This window comes from Dermacentor silvarum, chromosome 8 (genome assembly GCF_013339745.2).
Source record: "Dermacentor silvarum isolate Dsil-2018 chromosome 8, BIME_Dsil_1.4, whole genome shotgun sequence".
Classification (NCBI taxonomy): domain Eukaryota; kingdom Metazoa; phylum Arthropoda; class Arachnida; order Ixodida; family Ixodidae; genus Dermacentor; species Dermacentor silvarum.
Window position 1 is genome coordinate 65152798 of NC_051161.1, and position 26152 is coordinate 65178949.

Below are 26152 nucleotides of genomic sequence, written 5' to 3' on the forward strand. Positions count from 1 at the left end.
GACTAAAAATTAACACATTCTTTCCACATATTCCTCCTTTAAAATACCATTCCATTGTACGACTATTCGCTTCTGCATTGTAGAGAAATAAGGTGGCACAACATGAAACGCACGCATGAAAGGTCAAGTAAAAGAAAGATTTGTCTAAATGAATAGGCGGTGTCAACGGTGATCGTTGTAACGTTGTTCTGAGGCTTCAGTGACGTGTGCTCAACGCCAAGCTTGGCCGAGGTATGTGTACAAGATCACATCAACTTTTTTCTTTCGTACATCTCAGCGAAGTGCTGTTCTTATTTTTATTTCGACGCATTGACGCTTACAGAAGCTTCACCTAGGTCTTGATTGCACAAAAAAGAAAAGAAAGAAAATGTTAGGGGAGTTGAAAACGTAGAAAGCGGTAATTTTGAAAAACTGAATCTGGAAGACAGGAGTCCAGGAACAATTGAGGGCTTGGCACGTCGGAGCGCTGAGTTTGTGTGTGCCGGCCAGCAGGCCGGTGAGCAGCCGTGATTGCTTTAAATTGAGTTTGGGGCCTCAACGACTATCGTGGCTCGGGCAGTACCTGCGCCGTATTGCCTACTTCTCCGCAATGGTTCATGTAGTCGGCTCACGGCTGGGAATTGCGGGACCACGCAGTTATTCGCAGGCGAATACCTTTCTCTTCTCTTCTTTTTTTGTTCTTTTTTACTTCTTTATTTCTCTCAGACGGTTCCTTCAACGAGGTAAGCTCTTGTATTAGCCCCACCACCACTTCAACACGCCCGCTCCTTTGCCAAAGTTTTGTCCTTGTCTTCTTTTTTTTCCCCACCTAAGCGCTTTATTTTTGGCGGGCACGCAATTCTAACTGGACTTGGACTTTTTGGACCTGTCCATAGATTACTTGAGTTCGTTTTATGATCAACCGTACTACGGCCTTTCTTTTTTAAACTTATAACGCTTAGTTTTAAGTGAATTAGGATAATAGGACGCTTCCTTTTTGTTCCGACGTTTCTGTCCCAAACTTAAACACGGAACTTCACGATGCTTTAAACACAGCTTCCTCAATCCCCCTTCTTCCTTTCTCTATTTCTACTAAGTTAGTCATTTGTGCTGTTTTGATTTTGAGAGCAGAGACGATTGAGAATAAAAGCATCTTTCCGATGTTCAGTCTATGGTAACAGAGGAAATGTACAGTTCAGAACAATAGGAAAGACGGACAGGGTCGCCGTACAAAGAACTGTTAGACGATGAGTTCCGAAACAATAATTTGGTTACTGAAGTAGTGGCCCTTTTAGGATAGGCTTGTTGAAGCCTCAGTGGCTGAAAATGTACTCCTTTTTGATGTCTTCATCGGCGAGTTACAACCACATTTCCGTATCGGTATGTCTTTTAATGCGTTAGCATTAGAAATTATTATTATTATTATTATTATTATTATTATTATTATTATTATTATTATTATTATTATTATTATTATTATTATTATTATTATTATTATTTGATCTGAAAACATATATAGGGTGTCCCTACTATCATGCACCAAGATAATGTTGTTTGCCGTCGCTTTGCAATATTCAGATTATTTTTTGCATTCCACCTAATTACACAATTAGTCTTAATTATTTGCCAACTTCTCCAATATTACAGTTAGATGAACAGTGTTAATGAGAAAATTGTAGAGCAACATGAAAAAAATCACCAGCCCTTCCCGTGTCGAGAAAAGGGGGGTCAGCGAAGCTTGTCGTGTGTGTACCTGACCTACTACTTTTCATTCCCTTTCGTGCAACTTTTCCTTCCGTTGCGTTGTACGATTCTCTGCTCGTCGCTGTTGTGGCTTGCGTTCGATGTCTCGAGTTTGCTCGGCGACGTGGTTAGCAGCATTTGCCCGCCATTGCCGCTTGCGATTCTTAGAAATTAAATTGCTTCAAAATTAAACCTGTCCGTCACGTAAGACAACGAATGGCTCATACCGCCTTCAGCAATGGCTCATGCCCCCGTAAACGCGGCCTCCCCATTACGACGACAGAAGAGAAGTGAAATTCTAGGCTGGAATGACGAGTGGCAACGGAGCCAGCTGTGGAAGAAGACGACGACGACGACGAACGCGGGAGCAGTGGCACGAGCGCGTGCCGAGCGCGAGCACGAGCGCGACCCGAGGGGCGTCAACGAGCCAGCTGCCGAAGACGACGACGACGCTAGAGTGAATGCTGATGATGATACCGCGTACGCATACACCGACGCCGACACAAGTGAGCCGTAAAACACCCGATACATCTTTCTTTTGCTCAATACGTGCTACATAAAAGTGTTTTTCCGAGCGTGAAAGAAGCCCGCGAATATATGCAAAGTGTCTCGAGCGGCCAGTCGCGCGGCACACATAGATACGCAGATATACACAGTTAGTCTCCGGAAAGTGCGTGAACTGCCCTAATAATGCTGATTACATTAAAACTGCATGGTCGTCCGGTACCATCGGGGCGGTGGTCAGGCGAGCACCATCCATAACACATAGTGCAACATAGTGCTACAAATAACCACTTCCCAAAACGTGCTAAATACATGCTTAGATAGCAACCGGGGTTGGTTTCTCATCTATTTTTCTTTGTTTGCTATCGCGTGTGATAGCGACGTTTCAGGGGCGAGTGAGCAGACAACAGCCGCACGCCAAAAATGGGAAATATGTAAGCTAGCAATGTGAATCGCATTAAAAAACAATTCTGAGAGAAACCCATTTCACGATTACTGCCGAGGGTAAAACGATTAGCATTCAAGCAATGTAGCGACGTGCCATATTGATAAGACACGCTTATTTAGAATTTGTAGTGGTCATTCTGAAACTTTCGTTGCTTATCGGCTATATGCGACATACATTCGTTCCTGTATCAGTCCATTTTGCCATGACACTCGCATGCCAAGGTCCGTCATGAGCAAGACGGCATGGCGACGATTGTTTGACGATGACCCAGTGACGACGATGGAATAAAGAAAAAAAATTACGTAGAATCTCCTCACGGAGTTATCTGAATGATGCGTACGCGTTTCGCAGTAAGGACGTGGTGTTGAGTGCACACACTCTACACTGCTGGTAATCCTAGCGCTGCTCGGCGGCTGCGGTCGTCTCGGCGCCATTACGGCAAATGCGACAGCGCTGCGGCGACACGAACTGCTGCGGAAGGCGGTGTAACGTGAACTGATGAGGCAAGCAAACTACACTGCAGCTGGCGACGCTGATGGCGTTCCGATCCGAAACTATCGGGCTGCTTCACAGTTCAGCTGGCTTACTAAAGGTGTGCCTAGTGTGTGCCTGATTGCACACGTCACGTGGTCATAGAGACGCGCTCGTGCCACTGCTCGCGCGTTCGTCATCGTCGTCTTCCACACCTGGCTCCAATGCCACTGATCATGCCAGCGTTCCCATACTGCCCCTCGCGCTCGTTCCACTGCTCGCGCGTTCGTCAGTCGTCTTCTTTCACAGCTGGCGAAAACATCGTCGCTGGCTCTATCTTGAAAGCGATCGTGTTATGCGAAGGACGGACGCAGGGACAGTTTTCTCGTTGGGTAACCATAGAACTGCGTACGCATTCAATAACGTCGATGGAACGGCGAAGACAGTCTGACTGCGACAGCGTGACAACCAGATGACGATTCTGAAGTGATGCCTATGGTATAACAACGACAGCTTGATGACGATGGGTTGATGACAGTGGGCCAACGACGATTGTATGACGGTGATGACGTGACGACGACGGCTGACAACTGGATGAAGAAGCTGGCATAACGGCGATGGAATGACCACGATGCCATGATGATGACAGTACATGCAAAACAAAAGCTGGATCACACCTGCCTGACCACGACACATTGATGACGATCACCTAACAACGGAGCCATAATACCGATTGGACGACAGCTTGATTACGACATAATGGCGAAGAATAAATGACGTCGATTGAACGACGAAGGCAGCATGACGACGACAGCACGACCACAGTGGGATGACGTTTCTGAAGGGATGGCGATAGTAAATCACGTGAGCGTGACGATGATGGCATAACAATGGTATAACAATGACTGTATGACGACGGCATGATGAAAATCTGGCCAGTGGCGCAAGCTATTACACAACTTGGGCTACAGGGTAGGCGTAAGTGGCTAGATAGATAGATAGATAGATAGATAGATAGATAGATAGATAGATAGATAGATAGATAGATAGATAGATAGATAGATAGATAGATAGATAGATAGATAGATAGGCTCAAAATCGCCAAATTAGGCAAAGGATGCTATAATCGCATTAAAGAAAAGCGGTGCTTTAGCGCCGTGGTTTGTGCATCCGGCTTCCAACCGCACACTGCAGGATGGGCATGAATTGGATGCGCAGTGGCGAGCGAAGTTCTCTCTTCGCCATATATACCTATGATGAGGGTGATGCTGAGGTTAAAGCGATAGATGACTTGACGACAATGCGATAACGGTGTCTTCGACGGCGTAACGAAAAGGACGAACGGACACAGCGAACCCAGTTTCGCACTGTTAACTGCTGTCGCAGTGCAGAAAAAAAAAGGTGGAAAATAATTTTTACGTGGCTTCTTGTCCTCGCCTGTTATCATCTCTCCTCCTTTCTGAGCTTTCAACCCACTTTCTTTCCACGCATGGTTCTCTTGACCGACTTCGTTTGTTGGCAACCTCGGTTCGAACCATTATGTCTGGCTTTTCTTTTTGCTTTTCCCCCGTTTCTGCGGAGCTCCTTCACTTTCGACGGCCGTGCCGCTCAACACGGCTCAAACGTTCTCCTCGCTTTCGGCCGCGCAGCGGCTTGTCGTTGTTCCGTGTCGCATCTTCCCACGTCCCCGCAGCACCGGATCGGCTTGGACGGCGCGCCGATGATGCGCGCCCGCTGGCAAGCGCGGTCAGCGAGGCGGCGTGTCGCGGCGCGCAGCCGCATTGTGTACTGTACGCACACACACGCCGCCACAGTTTGTCGGTGCGTCGCGCGTGAGCGCTGCGTGATTCGAATTTGGGACGAGACGCCATCGACAGGGGAGGCACGAGGAGGAGAAGGGACGAACGCGACAAAGACGACAAGAGCGCTTCGCGGTGACACCGGCGCGACACCGCGCGTCGCGGAGCCGCTCGTGTCTTCTTCCTCCGTTGGTGGCTGCCTTTTTTTTTTTTTTTTTGCTCGCTGTTTTGTCTAATACCGCATTGTGCTGGCCGCGCGGCCATCCCGCGTGGTCGTTCTTGATGTATATCTATTTATTTCTGTGTCTTTATTTCAAAGCTGCTCAGGGCTGGTCGCGACTTTCGCTTTTCGTTTTTCAAGCCTCCCCCTCCCCTATGTGAGCACGTTTCGTCTCGAAGATTGCCTGCCTGTTTGTGTATGTGTCAGTCGAGACGAGGTGTTTCGTAAGCGCGACTCGCTCACCGATGTGCAGGTTCCGTAGCAATATTGCGGCTGAACAACCGTGCGTCCCGTATACAGTGGGTGGAAGGAAACGCTTTTCTTATTAATTGATATTTATTAATTTCTCTTGAGTCCACTACAGAGTGGGAGGATGCAAATATTACGAATGTAGCTCTGCAATGCATCGACAATGCCATTCAAGCATTATACGTTAATTCGTTGACAGTGCGTGTCAAGCGCGCACTGGGTCGAATTGTGTTAATGAACAATTCTCTGAATTTTGAAGACATAGACAAGGACAGCTTTACTAGACAGCTGGGAAGGATAAGTGAAGCGGGATACCCCGTACGCTATTTGACCTTCGTGAGTGAAAGGATTCGGGAGAAGTTGACGCGGGAAAGTAGTGGGTCATGTGGTAACGGTCATGTGGTAATCGCTTCTTATTTGCATGGCATTTCGCACCGTTTGAAGAAGATTGGAGCACGGTACGGTGTTAATGTCGTTTTTTTTTTCAGCGAAGTTGGGCAGGATTTGTGCTAACGTGCACAATAGGGCAGAGAAGGCGGATCAGGGACAGCGCGTGTGCGACATTATGCATCGTGAAAAGCCTGTTCAATGCAAAGAAGGAGTAGTGTACGAGATTCCTATCTCGTGCGGAGCGCGGTACATTGGCCAGACGGAAAGATGCGTCAATGTGCGCCTTAGGGAGCACGAGGCTTCCTTGAGGAGACAGCCGTCTTCAAATCTTGCATTGCACTTCAAGAATAGCGACTGCGCTCCAGTGGTTTCAAAAACCAAAATACTATCGAGGCACGCGTGGAGAAATATGTCCGGGAGATATAGTGGAAGCCTACTTCATTGATAAGGCGGGGAGCTCGTGTGTGTGTGTGTGTGTGTGTGTCCGTATGTTTTTGCTCTATAAGTTGGGGATAGATTACCTGGCCAAGTTCCTTTGGGGGTTGATATGATACGATGGATTGTTATGGTCATTTGGTGCCAATTGTGCCTTCACATTGTCATTTTTTTCTGTTCTTGTCATATGCATCATCGCCCATTTATATGTGTGCTTTCAATAAAGTTGTCTGTTGATATAGTCAGCGCTAGTCCGTGTTTCTTGCCGTTTCGCGCTGTGAATGGTTTCAGTAAGGAAAGGCAAAGTTATATACATGTTTCGCCTGGTTTGCTATCCTAGAGTGGAGGAGAGGGAATCCCTACGAAAAAGGAGAACCAAAAAGAATAGGTAAAGAAATAAGAAACGATGCGGGCGCGATAACGGCAACGTTCACTGTGCGTTCAAGGACAGTCGCAGAGAGGGCAGCAGAGTTCTAGGGGCTTTCTGCGCGAAAATTTGTAACTAAATATAACGGCATAACCTGCAGCAACTGCGATATTTTTGCGTAATAGTGATACTCAAGCAAAGGGTAAAAGCTTCAGTGTAAGCGCATTATTTCGAATGCAGGGGTTCCGCAAGTACGCAGGATAAAGAAATCAGAAGTACCGGCTAGATGATAATACGATTTGCAGTTTTTGTCTTTCGCAGTCAGGCTTTCAATATTCTCGGTACTGAGCAATAAAATTATTGTACTTATGTGCCCGCTCTTGCAGATTTACATTTGCATTTTGCGCGAGCCAAACGGCGATGCGTGTTCCAGGAGTTCTGTTGAGAATTGTAGTGTGCTTCTTGAGAAAGATAATTCTAATAACTTTATTGGCATTTGGCATCATAGCTTTTTAGTCAACTCCCAATTGCAGCCGTTGAAAATAAATGTTGTCATCCTACTGTACAGACTTCCCTGCAAGGTTCACACTGACGCCGTAGTTGAAACCCGCGTCCCTACAGGATATTTCTGCCCGGTTAGAAGGGAACATGGATCAGAGCGGACTTATGAGAAACTCTAAGGTAACTGGTGCGCCAGGTGCCACAACGTATACGTAGCACGACACTTAGTGCCGTAGAAGTGTATACATGTTTTCGAAACTAAAGCGCTGGCATGTTTTACTGACAGTGCTCTATCTTTCTTGCTGTGCTTCAAACCGTATTTCATGTTTGACGCCATTCCGTACTTGCAACTGCACAGAGTTTACTACAAGAAAGAAAAAAAAAACAGTACGATGGTCAACGTGACTGCTGGGAAATTCTTGAAATGGCGTGTCTGGAAGAAACATGAGCAGATACTTTTTCAGCGACCGCCACCGGCCATCCAAGAGCGGGCTTGCCAAGTAGGACCAGATTTCCTGGGTCTTATGTAGTTGTACGCCAGAGCACAGCTAGTATTCCCAAAATTTCCATTACGTAAGTGCCTCTTCTCTTATATAAGTGTATCGCGCCATTGTCCATCCCCACGGCGATCGCCCGGTTAGGCCGAGCGCTCGAATGCCGGCCATGGGTGAAACGCTCTTCCGTAAGAGGAGTTTCGCGAATACGGGCCAAATTTTTTTTTTTACATGTGCCTTTGATGATGAAAGCGAGCTTTGAAGTGGCCGAACGCCAATCCGTACTGGTCACTGCAAGCAGTCTCGCAGCCGGCAGCCCTTGCTGCACGTGTCGCCGATGCGCAGCGGTGTAACAAGCCGGAAGACGGTCGGCGACAGATTGCGACCGATCGCGACATGTCGCGAGCCGCGCGACGCAGCGCTCTGTCAGCGTGGACAACGAGAGCGTGTCACCAGGAAATGTAGAGCGAGCGGACTCGACTTCGCGGATCGTGAGGATTTGCTCGGACGCGTATACCGAAGGTGTCGCCCGTTATGGGGCGACGCCTTCCTTGCTGGGCCCGGTCGCTTGTATACCCATGGGATTCACGTACACCTGCTGTCGTGGAGCTTCGTACAAAGATAGCTAGAAGGAAGTGTGCTGCGGACAGCGGCCATGCAAGGCTGAAATATAACGGTTTGAAGGGACAGCAAAGGGGGGCAACACTACATAAGTTTAAACTGATAGGTATCCTAAAACTGATCATGATCGATTACGCTTAGACTAAAAGCGTTTTTATCGAAATTCAATTTCCTATCCTTTGACGAAAATTGACTGATTACTAATGGAGAAAGTATTTATTTCGCTCCAGAACTTTAGCGTCAGACCTCAGCGTGACGTCAGTTACCTCTTATTTAAGCCGTTCTTTTAAACAGCGAAAGTTCGCGAAAATTGAAGGCTTAGTCTTAGGTTCCTTTAGAATGCAAGGCACTTTTTTTTACCATCAAGTAATTATCTAGACCATAGATGCTGTTCAAGTTTATGACGTCATGGCAGCTGATGCGAATACGCCAGAGCGGCGTAGCCACCTTAATTGCTCTTGTGTTTCTTCTTACCTACCAAGCCTCCTGTGGCGGTGTAAGGAGATATAAGTCATAAGTGTGAAGCAGGGAGGTTAACCAGGCTGAGCGCTGTAGGCTACCCTGCACTGGGGAAGGGGGAAAAGGGATTGAAAGAGGAGAAGGAAGACAGAAGTTCACACCCTGCACAGTTACAGTCGAGCGTTCATCGCCGAGTTTCGTCACAGGTGGTCATACAGGCCAGTGCACCTCAAAAAACGAAGCAGCGCCTTTGTAGCCCTGCACATAGCAGACGTACAAGGCCACGGGCTCAAGATCTTCTCCGTAAAAGGCCTGTCATGTAAGTGCCCCGAAGAGTGACCATTTTGCTATTGCAGAAGCATTACGTACTTATATACAGCTTAACCTAACTTTCCTCTTTGGCGTCCGTTTAACCTGCAGGGTATTTTTTGTACCGATACGAATGCGAGGTTTACGTAGTTGGCTCCTTGAAATGCCACAGGTCTTGTCGCTTGAACGAAAACATTATTTACAATAGCTATAACGCCAAACAGCCATAATTATCGCAAGGAATCGAATAAGTCACATCATTGTGTATGTCTGTGCAGTGATTCTTATCACGCACCAGTTTAAAAGCCAGCGTTAAACTAGAAAACAGGCACTATGTACGAAACAGCTAGGTGAGCGTTCACATTTGCACTGAAAATACTTCCACTTAAGCAGAGATAAATCAGTCAGAAATCAGAAAGTGATCGGCACTACATAAAAATGTTCAAGCTTCTTCCTTCTTGCTTAAAACATGCCTTATTGTTTCTTGTAACATAGGGGCCCTGTAACACATTAAAAAGAGGGCGTGGAATGCATTTGGTATTAAATCTCATTGCATCGCAAACTTTTTCCAACAAACGGTTCTCGAATGCGTCTCGCAAGGGCGGAGCTAACGCTAATCAAATACTGCCTCTCTTAAGCCTTCGCGACCTTCCCCGTCCTTTCCGCCATTGTGCAACTGCGCAAAATTTCCTCACCACCACTTTCGCACGATTCGTATACTGTTTAGGTCAATCGCTGTCGAGTAGTCTTTCATAAACATCTCCCGGAAAGCGACAGCTTCGCGCCGCGCCTGAGTCACCGTGTACTATACCGCGACCTCAAAGTGTTCACCAAGAGCGCGGAACACACCAGTGCTAAAAGGCACCCTCCCCGTCGGCGCAACTTCTGTGTTCGTGTTATTCCAAGCCACGTACAACCACACCGCGTACTACGCTGTCTGGTTGTCGCTCCCTTCTGCCTGCGGCTTGACCACGCGTGCGTCCTTGTGGCAAGAGGCGGCGGACGAGTACAGGTCGGGCGTCGGTCCCCCGGCCGGGACTACGATTTCACGCCTTGTTTGAGACCCCGAAGCGAGGGGCTGCCTTTCCGGTGAGGTCCCGGTTTATTTTGGTTTCCCGGGGGTTACAACCCCGAGCCCTCTTGCGGTGGTCAGCCATCTGTCCCTGAACGGGATGGTGGGGCCGTGAAGCGGTGTCTGTCGTGACACACGGCGGAATGGATGGCGGTGCGCACAAAGGAGGCGCAATTCGCTAATGGTCGGCGTTTTAGCATTTCCTGTCGTCGGCACGATCGGGTTCTATACAGTCTTATCTGCTAGTAGCAGCAGTACAGTAAGATTCTATAAGCCCACATTATATTTTGGATAGTTCCTCTCGCTTGAATCGGTTTTATTGTTACAGTGCTCACAGGCCTCTCTGGTTTGAAAACTTGCGCGTGGAACTGGACACCTATTGTTGTTCACACGAAATACGACCGAAAGACAGTATGATGTTCCGACTTTTTGTGTTCTCACGAGGAGTCCTTGTTGGCTTGTCTTTCTTTCTTTTTTTCAGTCTTTTGATTGTCTAGCGCTCTATTGATTAAAACATATCGTTCCGGGCCCTCTTCATTACTGCTAGCCCCGTGGAAAGTGTAAGTGAAACGCGGGGCCGGTGCAGCTTCCGAACAAGACTTGCCAGTGTGAGACTGTAGGTCATGACTTGATGCGGGCTAATACACAAACTCTGAAAAATAATGATGATGAAGATCGATGATGTTATGAATGGTTGGAGGGGGAGAAGGCGTTTCCAAAGCCGCCCTGGAAGCTGCGCCACCTTTGCGAACACTGATTACAGTAACGCTTCCAGTTCGGCTACATAGAGCCTGTAAATGAAGGAATAAAAAGAACAACTTTCGATTGTTTATTTTTTTAGCAAGTAGACAAAAGTTAGCTTGCCTTGTGAGCCGGCACGATGAACTTCGCTCGGGCGTCATTAAAGCGGCTGCCTTTGGTGCAAGTCTTTTTCCAGCCTGCTAGCCAAGAGCAACCCAATGTTGCTTGTAATAAGGGGACACCGTTACATGGTTGACGCATTTTCTGACTATGTTCTTTATTTATCTATGATTGCGAGTATACGCCAAACATTGATTGTCAATGGCAATGTACATCAAAAGCACAATGTAATTCGTATACTATAGTGACATTCTGCTCTTAGTCTGTACTAGCGACTTCGAGAGAGCACGTGCAGCGCAGATACTTATTATGTAACGCACATGTTTCGTCACGAGTTCAGAGCCAAACAAGCATGCTGTCGAAGTGCAATGTGAAGCGTTTAAAATGTGTAGCGTGCAGCGTCCGAAAGGTATGAAAGATTTGGAAGGGGAGTAAACATATTGCCGCCGTCCTCATGGACTTTAAAGCACTGAGCACACAGATGAATGCATGGTAAACGACTAGAAGTCAGCTTAAATCACCCGCCTGCTGGGCTCCAGACTTTCGAACGGCGTACATTGTAGGGTATATGCGATACAGTTGCATATGAAGTTGCAGTGTGAATGTGTTGCAAGTCAAGATGGGTTCTGCGATGTCTTGTGTGTTTGTAAACCTACATTCAATTCATGTGCTGTGTGTGAGTAGACTGGACGCGCCGAAGCCAGCACTAATACTACCTAGCTGAGAACAAGTATAGGCGGATAATAGGTGAAGACGGACAAAACGCCTGCCACTTAAGTTCTCTTCCTTGCTACATCAGAGTCCATTCTGTCTTGCCAGGGCTTTAGTACATAATTCTTCTCTCTCACTTCAAGGGTTCTGTACAGTCTGTGACAGCCCTTCGTGCGCGGCTCACAACAACAACGACGACAACAACGACGACAACGACGACGACAACGACGACGACAACAACAACAACCAGAGTTGCGGGCTGTTAAAGCGTGCTGGTTTCATTTGTTTCTAAGCACCAAATACGCGTAGTAGCGAAATGACACTTCACGTCAATTTTCCGAGGCTTTAAGTGTCGAAATCACGGTCTGATTATGAGGCGCACCGGGTTGAGGGACTCCGGATTAATTTCGAACACGTGGGATATTTTAAAGTGCACCTAATTCCAAGTACACTAGCGTACTTTTTTGAATCATAATCAGTTTATTCAATACAAAAACGGGGTTAATACATGGTAAGTATATACAGATAAATCGAAGCTTTGAAATCGCCTGTGAACATAAAACTATCATCATCAGCATTGACTCGAGTGTCGTCGTCTTCCGCAGCTGGCTCGTTGGCGCCCCTCGGGTTGCGCTCGTGCTCGGCACGCGCTCGTGCCACTGCTCCCGCGTTCGTGGTCATCGTCTTCTTCCACAGCTGGCTGCGTTGCCGCTCATAATTCCAGCGTATAATTGCACTTCTCTTCTGTCGTCGTAAGGGGGAGGCCGCGTTTACGGGGGTTTGAGCCATTGCTTAAGGGAGTATGAGCCATTCGTTGTCTTACCGTGAGGGACAGATTTAATTTTGAAGCTATTTAATTTCGAAGAATCGCAAGCGGCAATGGCGGGCGAATGCTGCTAACCACGCCGGCTGAGCAAACTCGAGACATCGAGCGCAAGCGACAACGGCGGACTGCGGCATACCGTCAGTGAATTCGTTCGCTCCGTCGCAGCCGAACGTGTGTTTAACCTCATAATTGAGAAATACTTTAATGAACCCTCGAGACTAACCCAGTGATAAACCCCAGGGCCGCACGTTTCAGCTTCGCTGGTTAACCATCTTCGCGGAGTGGGAAGGCCGACAATTGTTTTTTTTTTCATTTCGTCCTCAACGAAATGCGGCCACCGCTGCCGGTATCGAACGCGCAACCTCCAGCTCATCAGCACAGCGCCATACCCACTGGACTGCCACGGCGGGTAATCTTATGGGGTGCACATACGCGTAAATGAATTTGTAGAGTTCACTTGCCTAGATACATGTCTGTAATTCGTTGTACGAGGTAAAAACTGAAGCGACGTCAAAATGTAAAAACATGGTGGTTAAAGTGCGCGGGAAAAAGTTCAATCGAGAGCACGTCATCGGAAGGCGTTTACGATCCAAACAATCCTGCGAAGACATCCAGATGCAAAGCGCCTGCGAAGCATCGCTCGAAGGAAGACAGCATCCGGAGGTGAGCACTTTGCTGGCTCGTAGAACGGGAACGCCCCGACATCGACACGTAATCAGTGTCTGGCTGACGCAGAGGCGAGCCCGATGACGAGGGGCACGCGAGCAATCGCGAGCGCACGCACGCACGCACGCACGCTCGAACGCGCGCGCGCAGCGCAAGTCAGGACATTTTAAATGGCAGAGGCATCCCAGGAAATGTAGTTAGGGGGGGGGGGGGGGGGGAGCCAAAGCAGAACCATTTCTCATTTTCAATTATACTACGAACACGCTTACGCGGCGGTGGCTCCGCATCGCGTGAGCCGAGCCAAGGCGAGCCGATTCCGCTGCCTGCCACCGATACGTCTTAATCCCAACGGCCCACCTGCGGAACGCGAACAAAGGCGGAACGGCGAGGGGCTGAAAAGTTGGAAAGGCCGTGGTTAAGAAGGAGTGGGCAGGGATGTGGCGGATGAGGACATGACGTCTACAGATCCCCTCCGCGTTCCAGACGTAAGGTCCAGTGCGCTCATACTGTAGTAGCCCGGGTCGCCCCCCCCCCCCCCCCCCCCCCTCCTCCTCCTCTCGTCGCTCCACCTGCCGCGACTCAACCATCCGACGAGACATGTACGATCTGTAGCACCGGAGCGACGGAAGGCGTTCTGTCGATGTTCGGATATAGAGACAATAAAAAAAAAGTGTATAATCGACAGTTCAAAGTGATCGTCTTCGCCGAAGCTTCGCCGATGGCTGAAGCGCTCGCTCGCTCGCTCGCGCGCGCGCGCGCGCGCGCGTCCCCTGGTGGATGATGAAAAAGCTCGTGAGTGGCCCTAACAAGGCGATCGCGTAGAATGGGGGACACAACGCAGCGGTACGAGAGAGGGAGAGGGGGAGCCTCGCACAAAAGAAAAGTCTTCGCGAAATCGAGACCGCGAGTGAGACAGAAAGACTCAAGGGGAGAAGTGGATGGGGAGGGAACTGTTAAGAAGCGCCCCCTTCGTGGTCCGCGGAGCAAACGAACATTCCGACGTGATAGGGCCATCCATTCCGGCCGTGTCCGACTGTCAGGAACGTGACAGTTAGATCGTCGAAGTCCGCCTGTCTCTTCTTGCTTTCTCTCTGTCTTCTTACGTGCGCTTTCAAACTCTCTCAATTGCGCGCTCAACCCAGCGCACGTAAGAGATAGAGAGAGCTGGTCTTCAGCGGTTCACCCTCTTGCCTCGCGTCCTGCCGGCCAGGCCGCGTCGGCGTACATACAGCCAACGTTGCATGCAGCAACATCGGCAGCAGGAGAGACGACACGGACGTCGAATGCTTCTCAAGGCGCCGGACGTTCGAGTTCGGTTGTTCGGCAGCAGCACGGCCCGAACGTCGCCACCGACAAGAACAAGCCGTGTTGTCTCTCTCTTCCGAAGGAAGCGACCGCTTTCTTTCGACCCCAACAGCAGCAGAAGCAGCAGATCGCTGACGCTTTGTCGCTGCGCGGTGTGTGCAACCTGCCTGCCTTCCTGGCTGCCTCCTTGGCCCCGGACTCGATCGCCTCTCTGCTCGAGCTCTCGCTGTCATGACAGATAGCCAGCGGTGCTCGCCGCGACATAGAAGGAGGACCCGTTCGCTGCGAGCGAGCGCAGTCTTCGCGCTTGCGGCGCTCTCTCTCGAGACGGATTTTCGCCGATCGGGCCGGCAGTCCCAGTTTCTCCGCAGTCTCCACTGTCTTTTCTTTTGCTCCGGTCCGAAGGCGGGTACAGGGGCGCAACTGCGCAATACCCGTGGGAAAGAGCACGACTCGCGCCTTGCCCCCCAAGAAACTGAATGCTCGCTGCATGCGCTGTCTCGGGAGAGGAGGAGGCATCGACGAAGCGCGCATTCCCGAGGTGTTGCACTTGGTTCGATCGACGACGTGCCTTGCAATCTCACTGTGTTAGTCTGGGAAAGATATCGCCGTTATTGGTATACGCGGACAACGCGCGTACGAGAGCTACGAGTAACAACAGGTTTTATGTGGGCAGCCTGGTTAGCCTTGTTCCTGATATTCCGTCTACAAACCGTGTTTCGAGTTTGGAGTTGAGGGCGCTTTTATCGTCGCTTTCGTGAAGCTGGATAGCCTGTATATCTCTGATTACCTTATTATCGCCTTATCGTTTCTTTAGGGCTCAGTGCGTCGTTGTTGCTGTCCATGATTACTCCCTGCAAAAAGCAGGCTTTCCTGCTATATATCGTGAGTCTGCATAATCAGCTAAAGTTTAGGTGCTTGAACGCCGTCTGGTAGCGTCTTGTGCTGCGTTCTATATAGATCTACACGAGATTGTTGTATGCGAGCGCTGCAACAGCTCACTAAACTTAAATTAAATTACATTTTGTGGTTTTACGTGCCAAAAGCACAATATGATTCTGAGGCACACCGTAGTGGGGGACTCCGGATTAACTTTTACCACCTGCGATTCTTTAAAGTGCACCCAATGCACGGTACACGGACGTTTTTGCATTTCGCTCCCTTCGAAATGCGGCCGCCACGGCCGGGATTTGATCCCGCGTTCTTGGGCTTAGCAGCGCAACACCAAAGCCACTACGCCCCCATGGCAGGTGCTCACTAAATTTGGGAGCATTCCCAAACTTAGCAGAAGTGGCAGCGAAACAGAAGTGGCAGCGAAACAGAAGTGGCAGCAGAAGTGGCAGCAGAAGTGGCAGCGAAACAGCCTGGTATTACGTTCGGCTGCAATACGAAAGGATGGTTCACGGACGTTTACGGGCCAGGTGCGGTAAATTCGGTTTAGCAGAAAACTAGGACCATTGTGCCTGAGTAAAACTAGGACAAGATCCATTGAGCCTGGCTCAAACCTCAGTCCTGATTCTTGAGAATGGCATTCGTTCGAGTTTGTCATCAGGACAGTGGAAGCCTGCGCGCGTTACAAAGAGCTAGTGTGTACGGGCACAGCTCGCATTGAGCGCTCGCAACCAGTGTAAGCAATCAGCCGTGAAAACACTGTGTCCTGGTGTTTAAAAACAAAACACTATATGATTACGATGGACATCAAACGGAGAGCTTACACGATGAGTAATTGACGGGGTACACGTGAGCTTATGATCGTTCCGGCGGCTCTGCCTCGTTCTGCTGGCTTAACATGCATCGGTTGTGAAACTGCAACTGCGCGTGTTGGTTAAGCATGTTTGGCGTACTCTATTGGAGGGCATCATTCTGATACACTGCTGTGCTAGTCGCTACAGCAACGAACTCGTCGATTACAACGTGCTTGTGAAATAGAAAGACTTTCTCTTTGGCGCATACGTGCAAACCTAGTGCCCTTTTGACCCACTGGTTAAAACAAAAGGAATGGACGTGCATGAAAAGCATCAAAAGCCTAAAATCTGCACCAGCGTGGACTCATTCAATGACTGTGCAAACCGGCAGTTCTGAGTAACGAGCCTGAACTTGCAAAGCCTTGTGAATTAGCACTATGGTAGGGCACCTTCTTTTTTCGCACTGTTTTTGTTTAGACATATATACTTCTTGGACAACATGTTTTCTTCTCTACTTGTATCGTATTTCTGGTCTTTCAATTTCTGTCGTATGATTAGCTTTGAGATCCGGCACAGGCCCTTTAGAGGTACACGCGACGATAAAAATGAACACTAGATTACAAAGTCGAAGATACGTGTGCTGCGTCAGCGACGAGAGAGGACGTGCTCCGCCGAAAGGCGTCCGTCGGTATTTGACCAGCGCGCAAAGGGCGCGCGATGTCAAGCCAAGCCCAACCCAGATCTTTCGTGTAGGCGAAGCAATCCATCACGATTTCATTCGACCAGTTTGTTTTGCCTCCCACTTTGCCTCCCAGCGTTGGAAGAACAGACGTCTGTGGCACTGACTTCGTGGCGCGCTCGCTGTCTTTTCTATCGTCGCGCGTGAAGCGCGTGTTTCAGTGTTCGAATGAGTACGAAGCGTTCGACTGTCACAAGAGGTTGAGTGGCATTTAAGCGTAGGTTGCCACCAGACACTGCTGAACCGTTCGTACCGCTCGATGTACAGGGAGTTTGTTGAGGTGAAGGGAAACTAGCTGCTTTATCGTAGTTAGTGGTTACCTGAAACGCACCCTTTTGAAAGGAATGTAGACATAGAAGGAGGCGAAGAGAGCATGTACACCAACCGAGGTTTTAACAGCTAGACCAAGTTTTTCATATTTCGTGGGCTTTCTCTCTTCTCTGGAAAAAATAAACACGCGATGTGTACCTTGTTTGGAACATATCGTTTGGATGTCTCATACCGTTGTCTGCGACACTCTAATTGACATCCTGGCGATTAGAAAAACAATTCATAAGTTAGGTAATTATATTTAATTAACTTATTTGACGTTATAGAATCAAAAATTACTGGTGGTTTTTCAATTGGGCTCCGAGAAACATGCAATTGGTCTTATTCGCGTAGGATGATCCATCTTTTTTCGAAGCTCGGTGCATATGGTAGCTGGGACAGCCTGTATAACATGGGGCACTGAGCCAAATACGAAACATAGCTTTTGTGCGATAACGTTTATGCAGAAATACCTGTTATTCACTAAAAATACATGTATTTGCAGCAAAATGAAAGAAAAAAAAGAAAAGTCGTAGTTCCGCCCGAAAGGCGAAACATTAATTGCGATAGTAAATTAATAGGCAGCTAAACAAAGTAAGGATAGTAGTTTTATCGGCCGTATAAGCTTGGAAACATTCGCTTACTGACTAAATTAACAAGCATAGTGTTAGCTCGCACAGACAAACATGAACACATCACACACAATGAGCGCGGACACTCACTGTCAAAACGCTGGCGTGAGGAAGCGCGGTAGCAGCGAGCGAAGTGACCTTCGTGCTGTCTATCGCTTCAACGCAAATTGAGCGGCGAGAACGCAGCGCGCAGGAAGCTGTGAGTCGTCGGCGCACCTAGACTCCGCCGCGCAGCAGCGAACGAACTGACCTTCGTGCTGTCTGTCGCTTCAACGCAAACTTAGCACGCTTAACCGTATGAGCCGTCGAAACGCTTAGGCTCTGCCCTCAACGCAGATCGCTTTCAAGATATGGCGCGCGGCCGCGGAATACGCAGTTTCTGCCAGAGTACAACGCCGCCACTTCTCCCTCCCTCCCTCCCTCCAGACCTAGCGCACAACGTAAGACGGCGCGCTTCCTTTCCGCTTTCTTCCCTTGCGCGCGCGAGATTGAGCCGCGATCGTCGGCTCTCCTCGCACGCTTTGACTCGCACCTACAGCATTCGACGCGTGGTGACGGTATTATCGTCCTGCTTTGCGCGGAACAACATGGCGACGCCGAGCCGACGGCAAAAATGCGCCTGTAGTGTCCATATAATCGCAATTAAAAAGAAATGCGGCTGCGCAGCAGGTCAAACTGGGATGAGAAAGTACGCGGGAGTTGTATGAATGAGTTATATGGGGTGGATGTTTCGAAAGTGAGATGCGTGGCCATGGCGAACGACATCATCAAAATGCCGAATAGGAGGAGGAGGAGGAGGAGAAAGAAGAAAGGAAAGGCAGGGAGGTTAACCAGACGCACGTCCGGTTTGCTACCCTACACGGGGGAAGGGGTTTAAAGGGATGAATATATTTCGCAGAAACCAACCGGCTATGTGGTCGGATTAACCAAAGCGAGCGCCGACACTTGGCTATGGTTGCTCCAGAGTTGCACGGGGCACTAGAACTAAACTGAAGCAGCGCTCCAATACAGCAACAACAACAGGTTGAAAGGACATGATTTCATAGAGACTTTCGCAAGATACTAATGTTTTTGAGAGAGGGGACGACCTGAAATCACGTCTCTTAAACGTAAGTTAACAAACATTGCGTAGGCTGTATCGGAGACGCGGCCGCAGTTGCGTATACGTGATATGCATTGTGCGTGCTGCTGAGGGTGTATGTGCTCTAGGTAGTGATGCAGGACTATCGATAGTACTATCGATTTTATCGATAGTTGAGTGACTATCGAACTATCGCTGGTAAAAAAACTATCGATAGCGCTATCGATAGTAATTTTGATAGTACTATCGATTGTACTTTCCATAGTACTATCGATCTGCAGATGTGCCTCACGTACAGTTGCTGGATGACGTGTTAGTTCTTGTTGTGCTGGCAACAGCAACCCGAGATGCACCGCTTGGCGCGCCTGCTTCTGAGCTGGATTCGAGTGGAATTATAACTTCAGCACGTATGCTTGCTGGGTTTCGAGGTCAGTGCTTGAACTGAATCGAAGCCGCATAGACATAAAAGCGAGGAACGAGCACGTTGCCCCTGACACAGCAGTTGTGCACTATGATTTGTTCCGCAGCGCACCACTCCAGCGCTTTCATTTCATATATAGGAGGAAAAGGCTGAAGAGCAAGAAAGTTGACATGCAATAAGTTCAATAAGTTCCTTCACCAGAATGATTGGCTGACACATGATAATTAAGTTGAACTGTTCAGCTGTAGCGGAAAGGAAGCCGTTACATGTGGGGGAACTGTGTGGCTTCAAATTCATATTGCATTCCATGATTTAAAAATAAAAATATCAAGAACTATGTTGGTAAGGTGTAACTGGTTACTTTGAGTATTAATTTACTGATGGACATATTCCGGCATTTTCACTGCGGAAATAAGTTATTTCATTCGCCCCCCCCCCCCCCCCCCAAAAAAAAAAAAAAAAAAACTGCTCGTAAATTAAACGAACTGAGTATTGCTGATAATAGGCTATCGCAAATGTTTTGGCAACATCGCCGGCCAACAACAGCATGATTATTCATTGCACTATCGACAGTATTAACGGTAGCAATACTACAGATTGCACTATCGATAGTTTAAAAAAACTATCAATGTTATCGATAGTCAATTTACCGATAGTTTTGCATCACTAGCTCTAGGGCAGAGAAATTAAGTTAGCAAATGCTCGGGTGACATATATGCATGATAATAAAAAGCTGACATGCTTATATGATACTGATAGTGGGGGTCCTATACGGTCTAATCTGGCACCCGTGCTCGCTCTCTATTCGTAGTGCCGCCCCCCCCCCCTCCCCTTCCACACACACACACACACACACACACACACACTGTCGAAGACGGTGGGCGCGGGCTGGCTTCTCTCTATTTGGCTGACCGAAGCTGTTCAGCTCATTTCTGGACCATACATGCCGCGCGCGGGGGTGCCATAGCCCAGCAACAGTCAAATTTCTACGACGAATGGCACACTATGACTTCTGATGATCGCAGGTTTGAGTTTGATGGATTATACCCGTTGCAGTAGAGCGGCAAGTTGGGCTAGCTGGTGGATGTTGATCTTGTGAAAATGGGGTTACTGCACTAGAAACACACGGACAACAGAAGCACCCGTTGTTGCAGAGTTAGCTCTCTGAAACACGACCACTACCGCTCGGATATCGACAAACGCAATACCGAGCTATGCCTCTCTGAACGCCGAGCGAGAGGCTAAATTTAGCACCGATTGCGTCTTGCGTGGTGCAACAACGGCGCCTTCTGTGCATGCGATACATGCATGCCCAAGTAATGGCTCCCATTACACAACAATGCCTAATTAAGGCGCGTGTGTCATACGGTTCTAAAACGTATGAGCGATATTAGTGTTTCCAAATTCTGGTACATACATGTAACGTTACATGCGGTTTTAGCAAGCTAGCCCCCCTCCCCCCTTTATGCAAATGAAAGACAGTAACGGCTCACCAAAATGGAAGAGGAGTAAGACAAATAATTAACCAGTGGCGTACAGATTACATTACAGGTACAGGTTACTGTACAGGTTAAAGTTAATTAAACAAATGAAGTGGATACGCGATGGTGTGCAGAATGCACCCCATAGTAATCACGTTGCCCTTCGAGCAGTGTGGCGTGTGGTTGGCCTAGCAGTCATAACCGTCGTATCTCTCAAGGCGTATCTCTCAAGTATTCCGTCTGTGACACGGCCTCTAATATCTGACACTCCGAACTCGCTGGTTCTATCATATACACCAGTTTAAGTAACGTGGTATGTCTGAGTTCTGTCGTGTTCTGTCTCTGCCTATTTTATATATGATGAAACAAAGCTGACAACATTGAAACTTGAGTTCCGCATGCCTCGTACCCCGCATCAGTTGTTGCGTTTGTTCATTCCCATATTTCTCTTTCCTCGCCTGCGAATTTTCCTTCCACCGATCGCCTTCACGAGTCAATGAATTCTTTGAGGCTCCTGCGATCCGCAAGGTTGCATTTCTCTACAAGTCAAATGACACAGAACTTCAAGCTTCTTCTAACTTTTCCTTCGTCCCGTATTTTCATTCTGCCTGTAGAAGCTAGGCTTCGAGTAAATGAAAAGTAGGTGGTCTTAAAGCATGCGTGCCTTGTCTTTACGCAGAACGGTTCGCAAGTTTTCTAACTCTACGGGGAAGCATTTTCACAACGCCTCGAAAGAAAAGAAAGACAAATAGAATGGCCGAAACAGGCACCGCATGATTTTCCTTGCGAATCGTATATATATGCAGCGACTAGCAGCGCCGCCAGAGCGTACGTCTCCGCATAGAGGAGCTCACGATGGCTTCGAACCACCTCATCGTTCCAACGGCAACGCACTCACCGATGATCCGAATCCCAGAGGGGCAGGGGCCACCGCAGGTGCACCACTCTTCCACGAGGCAGGCCCGAACACCTTAAGCTGTGCTCAGACTCCTTCAGTCGCAGCACTTCCTCTTGATGCTCCTGGAGCAACAGCTACTCCGGTCACCTGACCAGGACGGCGGCTCCATGCAAAGTTTAAGAGCTTCCCTCGTTGGCGCCCCGTTCCTTCACCACCAGCATCTCCGCCTTGCATTGCATATTGGCGGGGAAGGTATTCCCCAAGTTCTGAAACTGCATTAAGGACCTCGCTCGACTCTTTTTGACTGTAGGTGGCGCGGCTAGAGGGTTGGGAATGTGACTTTTTTTTGCTGTCCCCCCGCCCTTCTGTCGACGTAGGCGTGCGTGTCGCTGCTGGTCCGGTCCCCACCGGGTCGATCAGTCGCCAAGAAAGCGGTGTGCCGTTTGAACGAAGATGCCCGCGGTGAGTTAGTTCGCGGGGACGAAGAGTGGGACCGCACCGCACGCCTGCATGCAGCGACGACCTCTTGGGTACTAACTTACACATGCAATCATTCACGCTTCCGAGGAATACAGTTTTTCGGCGGTACCTCGCCGCGTGCGCCACAGGGTCCAGGGGCAAGGAAACGATGACCAAAACAGAAAAAAGAAAGTATCGGTGGGAGGGGCGCTCGAAACCGCAAAGTCGAAAGCGTCCCCTCCTGTAACTTCACCTGCAGCGCACCCTACCTTCCTTAGTTCTGTCCTACCATCTGCTCCCTTAACGACGACGGGAAGGGACACGGGCCGCGCGTGCGAAAGCTCCGTTTTTTTTTTTTTTTTTGTTCACCTTACCGCTCGAACACTTTGGATTGGAAATGTCGCGCATGCATAGTGTATGCACGCTGCAGCCCCGTCGCTGGCCCCTTGAGCGGGGTGCGAGTCCACTTTGCGCCCTTTCTTATAGTATGTCCATTGTTTCTTTTCTTTTATTTTCTTTCTCTCGGGAGACGGGTCACCGCAGTCACTATTGCGGTCCTCTCGCGTCTACACGCGTGGCGTACGTCGTATAGGACCCTCGGACCCGTGCGCGAAGGGAGTTAGAATTGCGAAGACTCAGCCATGGTTTCTTATTTTATTGTTGCGGCGAAGCTTTTTTTGCGTATTTCTTCTTTTCGGAGTCGGCTTCGCGAATGTCGCGTGTCGGTCGTCACTTTCGCCTTGAAAGTGCGCGCCACCACCAACCGTCCCCGTTTGCCTCTTTGTAAGTCAAAGTAGATTAGACCACAAGAAGGGACCGCTGGCTTGCTACACTTCTCTTCGTTTTGCACTCGACTGTCCCATGTGTAGAGGCCCTCCGGGCCCCTTTTGGAACGTTCGAGTAGGCGTAAAGGTATGGCTCCACTCCGGACCAAGTTCCTAGCCTAGACGCACTCCTCGTTTGGCACGTTGTGTATACTGATGATTGTCTGGGTATTTTTTTGTCATTTTTACCTTATATTTTTCATTTCATTTTCTCGCAAACGTCTCCTGGTATACTGGCCCTTTCTGATGATTCTGAGATGCTTCCTTTTTTTCCCCGCACTCCTTCCGGCTTCGTTTCTTTTTTGTTCGCCTCACTTTTTTTCTTCATTTGTTTGTCTTCTTCTTTATTTATTTCCTTCATGCTTGCGCAGCTTTTGCGAGTTTCGAGCTCGACGCTTTCGCCCACTTTCAGTGCATACTCTCTTCTCATTTGAGGAGCCCCTGGAACTAACGGAAGCAAGGCAAAGAAGTGATAAAAGAAGAATAATGTAAAAATGCTTGTCACTCGTCTAATTCAGTTTAAATAGGGCTCCAAATATGCGCCACTCTCGTTAGGGCAACGCAAGCGGCCGGTGCATCAGAATGATTGTATTCGTGTGGTGAAATCCGCTGGTTTGTGTGGAACTAACTTTTGTATGGAAAAGTGGAGTATCTCTTATTGTAGTCTACGCTGGACATCCTTGAACCTCTGAGCACAATACACATACTTGCACGCGTTTTTTTTTTTTTTAGCTGCTGAATAGACGTGTTTACGTTCCTCTTTGTACTTCCTATTTGTCACAATGGCGCTTACTTGGAAAGCCTGGCGAGACTTGTTCATAAAGTAAGCTGTTCGGAAGTACTTGTTCCCGCTGTCAGGGACAACGCGCTGAAGCACCAGGGACGCATGGAAAAATAATTTTCAAGAAGTCCGTCCCAGTTAAGTTCACACTCGTAGCATCCATGAAGCCTCCCCGCGCCTTTGTCGATGAAGCGGTCGCATCGATTGGCGAAAGGTGGTCGACCATTTCTGGCATTGAACTTATGCAAATGCTATGGCAAATATTTTTGTGAGTTACAGGGTGCGAGGAATATTGACCTGCTATACGGGAGCAAAAGAGCATAGCTTTATGTATTTTGTAAAATTATTCGCTCCCCCGGACCCCTTTTCGTGCCGTTCTGTGTGTTCCGTTCCTTTGCGCAGGTAGACATTTCAGGAAAACTAGTTGTCCATGGCTTGCAAAAAGAACCATTTTTACTTCTGATTGAAACAAATCTGGCTGTAGCGCTTGTACTCGTTTCACCGCAAGCTTCCGAGTGATCATTCTATGACCATAAAGGCAGCAGGAAACTTAGGATACATGGGCAAAAAAAAAAGGGAAAAAAGGAAACGAAGAGAGAAGAATGACAAAGCCTTGCTGCGAAGACAGAATCGTGTTACGTGCCAAGCACCATTAAAAAAAAAAAGAAAAGAGAGGAAAAACTACCTTAAGGATCTATAGGTCTCGCAATCCCCATATGTTCCTGCTAAATTGTTAACCAATATAGTGGTTCACGTAAGGCAGTCATAGTTCTAGAGCAATGAGGAGGGGGGGGGGGGGAGTGAATTATATATAGCTGTGGTTTAATCCTCAATCACTTGCTTGTTCTTTGGCTTTCATTCACCGAAGTAATGATCAAAATCTTCAGACACAACATCGTTACGTAAGATCTGCTGTTATCGAGTTAAACGATAATGTACAGTGATGGGTACAGCGATAAGTGAGGGTAAAGTTGACCATTAGTTGTCTCGTTTTAATTAGTGCGTGGACAGAAATCCTAAATGAGATTGTTTGTTGGATGGGGTTGGCAGAGGGGGAGCGGGCAGTAATAATTAAAGAGCGTCTGGCTGCACGTCGTGGTTTAGCGATTAGGGCACCCGGCTCGGCTGCGGGAGGTGCGTGGTTCGATCCCCGTCGCCGGTCTTCCACTGGCTGATAAAACGGGCGTAAGCATGAACCTCGCGTCGTTCTTTTTCAGGGGAATGCCACTTGGGAACGCTCAGACATTCAGCGTTCAGTATATAACAACACCGTGGGTGGCAAGAGTGTTTTTGGTGAGAGGTAAATAAATAATGAACCAGATGGAGATCGTTTTATTCGCCTCGTACTTCAGGTAAAATATTTTAGAAGCAGTGTGTTTTTTCGTACTTTCTTGATGCAGTTAGAATGAGACACAATACAATTACCTAGCGTTGATGTGCCAGTAATATTCGGACAACAGAACACTCCCCGCTATAAAGCGAAATAAATGACACTTGTATTGCAGTGTAACTTGTTGCTGTTATTTTTCCAGCCAGCAGCAAAAATGAACACCGGGAAATTAAACCAGTGTCAAAGTGGGGGAAGTTGCCTTTTTATTGCGATAGTAATTATACGGACACTCCAGGCGCATTTCTGCCGTCGTCGTCGTTGCTGTCGTCGTCGCCGTGATGTTCCGTATAAAGTCCAAGGGCGATAACATTGTCGCCGCGCGCCGTATGCTGTATGTGCGATTGAAAGCGTGCGAGGGTGAGCCGACGATGGTGGCTCAATCCCGCGCGCGCAAGGCAGGAAAGCGGGGAGGAAGCGCGCCGTCTTCCGCCGCGCGCAAGGCACTGAGGGGAGGGGAATGAGGGCGAGCGGGGGCGTTTTACTCCGGGGGCGGCTGCGTATGGCGCGGCCGCACGCGGCCCTATCTTGAAAGCGATCTGTGATGGAGACAGAGGTCGCCGAATGCTGATAGCTTAGTGTGCGCTGTGTTCGCACCGCTTAGTTCGCGTTGAAGTGAGAGGCAGCACGAAGGTCAATTCGCTCGCTGCTTCCGCCGCGCTTTCTCACTCCAGCGTTCGAACAGCGAGTGTGCGCAGTCATCGAGTTAGATGTGTTCATGTTCGTTTATGCGCGCGTGACACCATGCTTGTTAATTTAGTTAGTAAGCGCATGCTTACAAACTTCATAGGGCCGATAAGACTATACTATCCTTACTTCCTATAGCTATATCTGGTTTTTTGCTATCGCAATCAATGCTTCGCCTTCCGGGCGAAACTGGGACATTTTTTTAAACTGTGCTATATGTTTCGCCGTGTTCTGGGGCACGGATGAATGCTTCAACAGCAATAGAACTTCATAATAACAATACTAGGGGGAGACCTGGCGTTATTGTCCACATGCACCGCCAGAGTGACTGTTCATCT

General features: G+C 48.6%; 1 protein-coding gene across 1 annotated transcript in view; it reads left to right on the forward strand.

Moving 5' to 3' along the window:
- The window catches only part of LOC119462175 (uncharacterized), a 54606-nt gene extending 39941 nt beyond the window's left edge, over positions 1-14665 (forward strand). Inside the window, exon 22 of the mRNA XM_037723521.2 lies at positions 14336-14665. Within this exon, the coding sequence (XP_037579449.1) occupies positions 14336-14665 (330 nt within the window). The remainder of the gene's footprint in view (positions 1-14335) is intronic.
- Positions 14666-26152: the final 11487 nt, after the last annotated feature.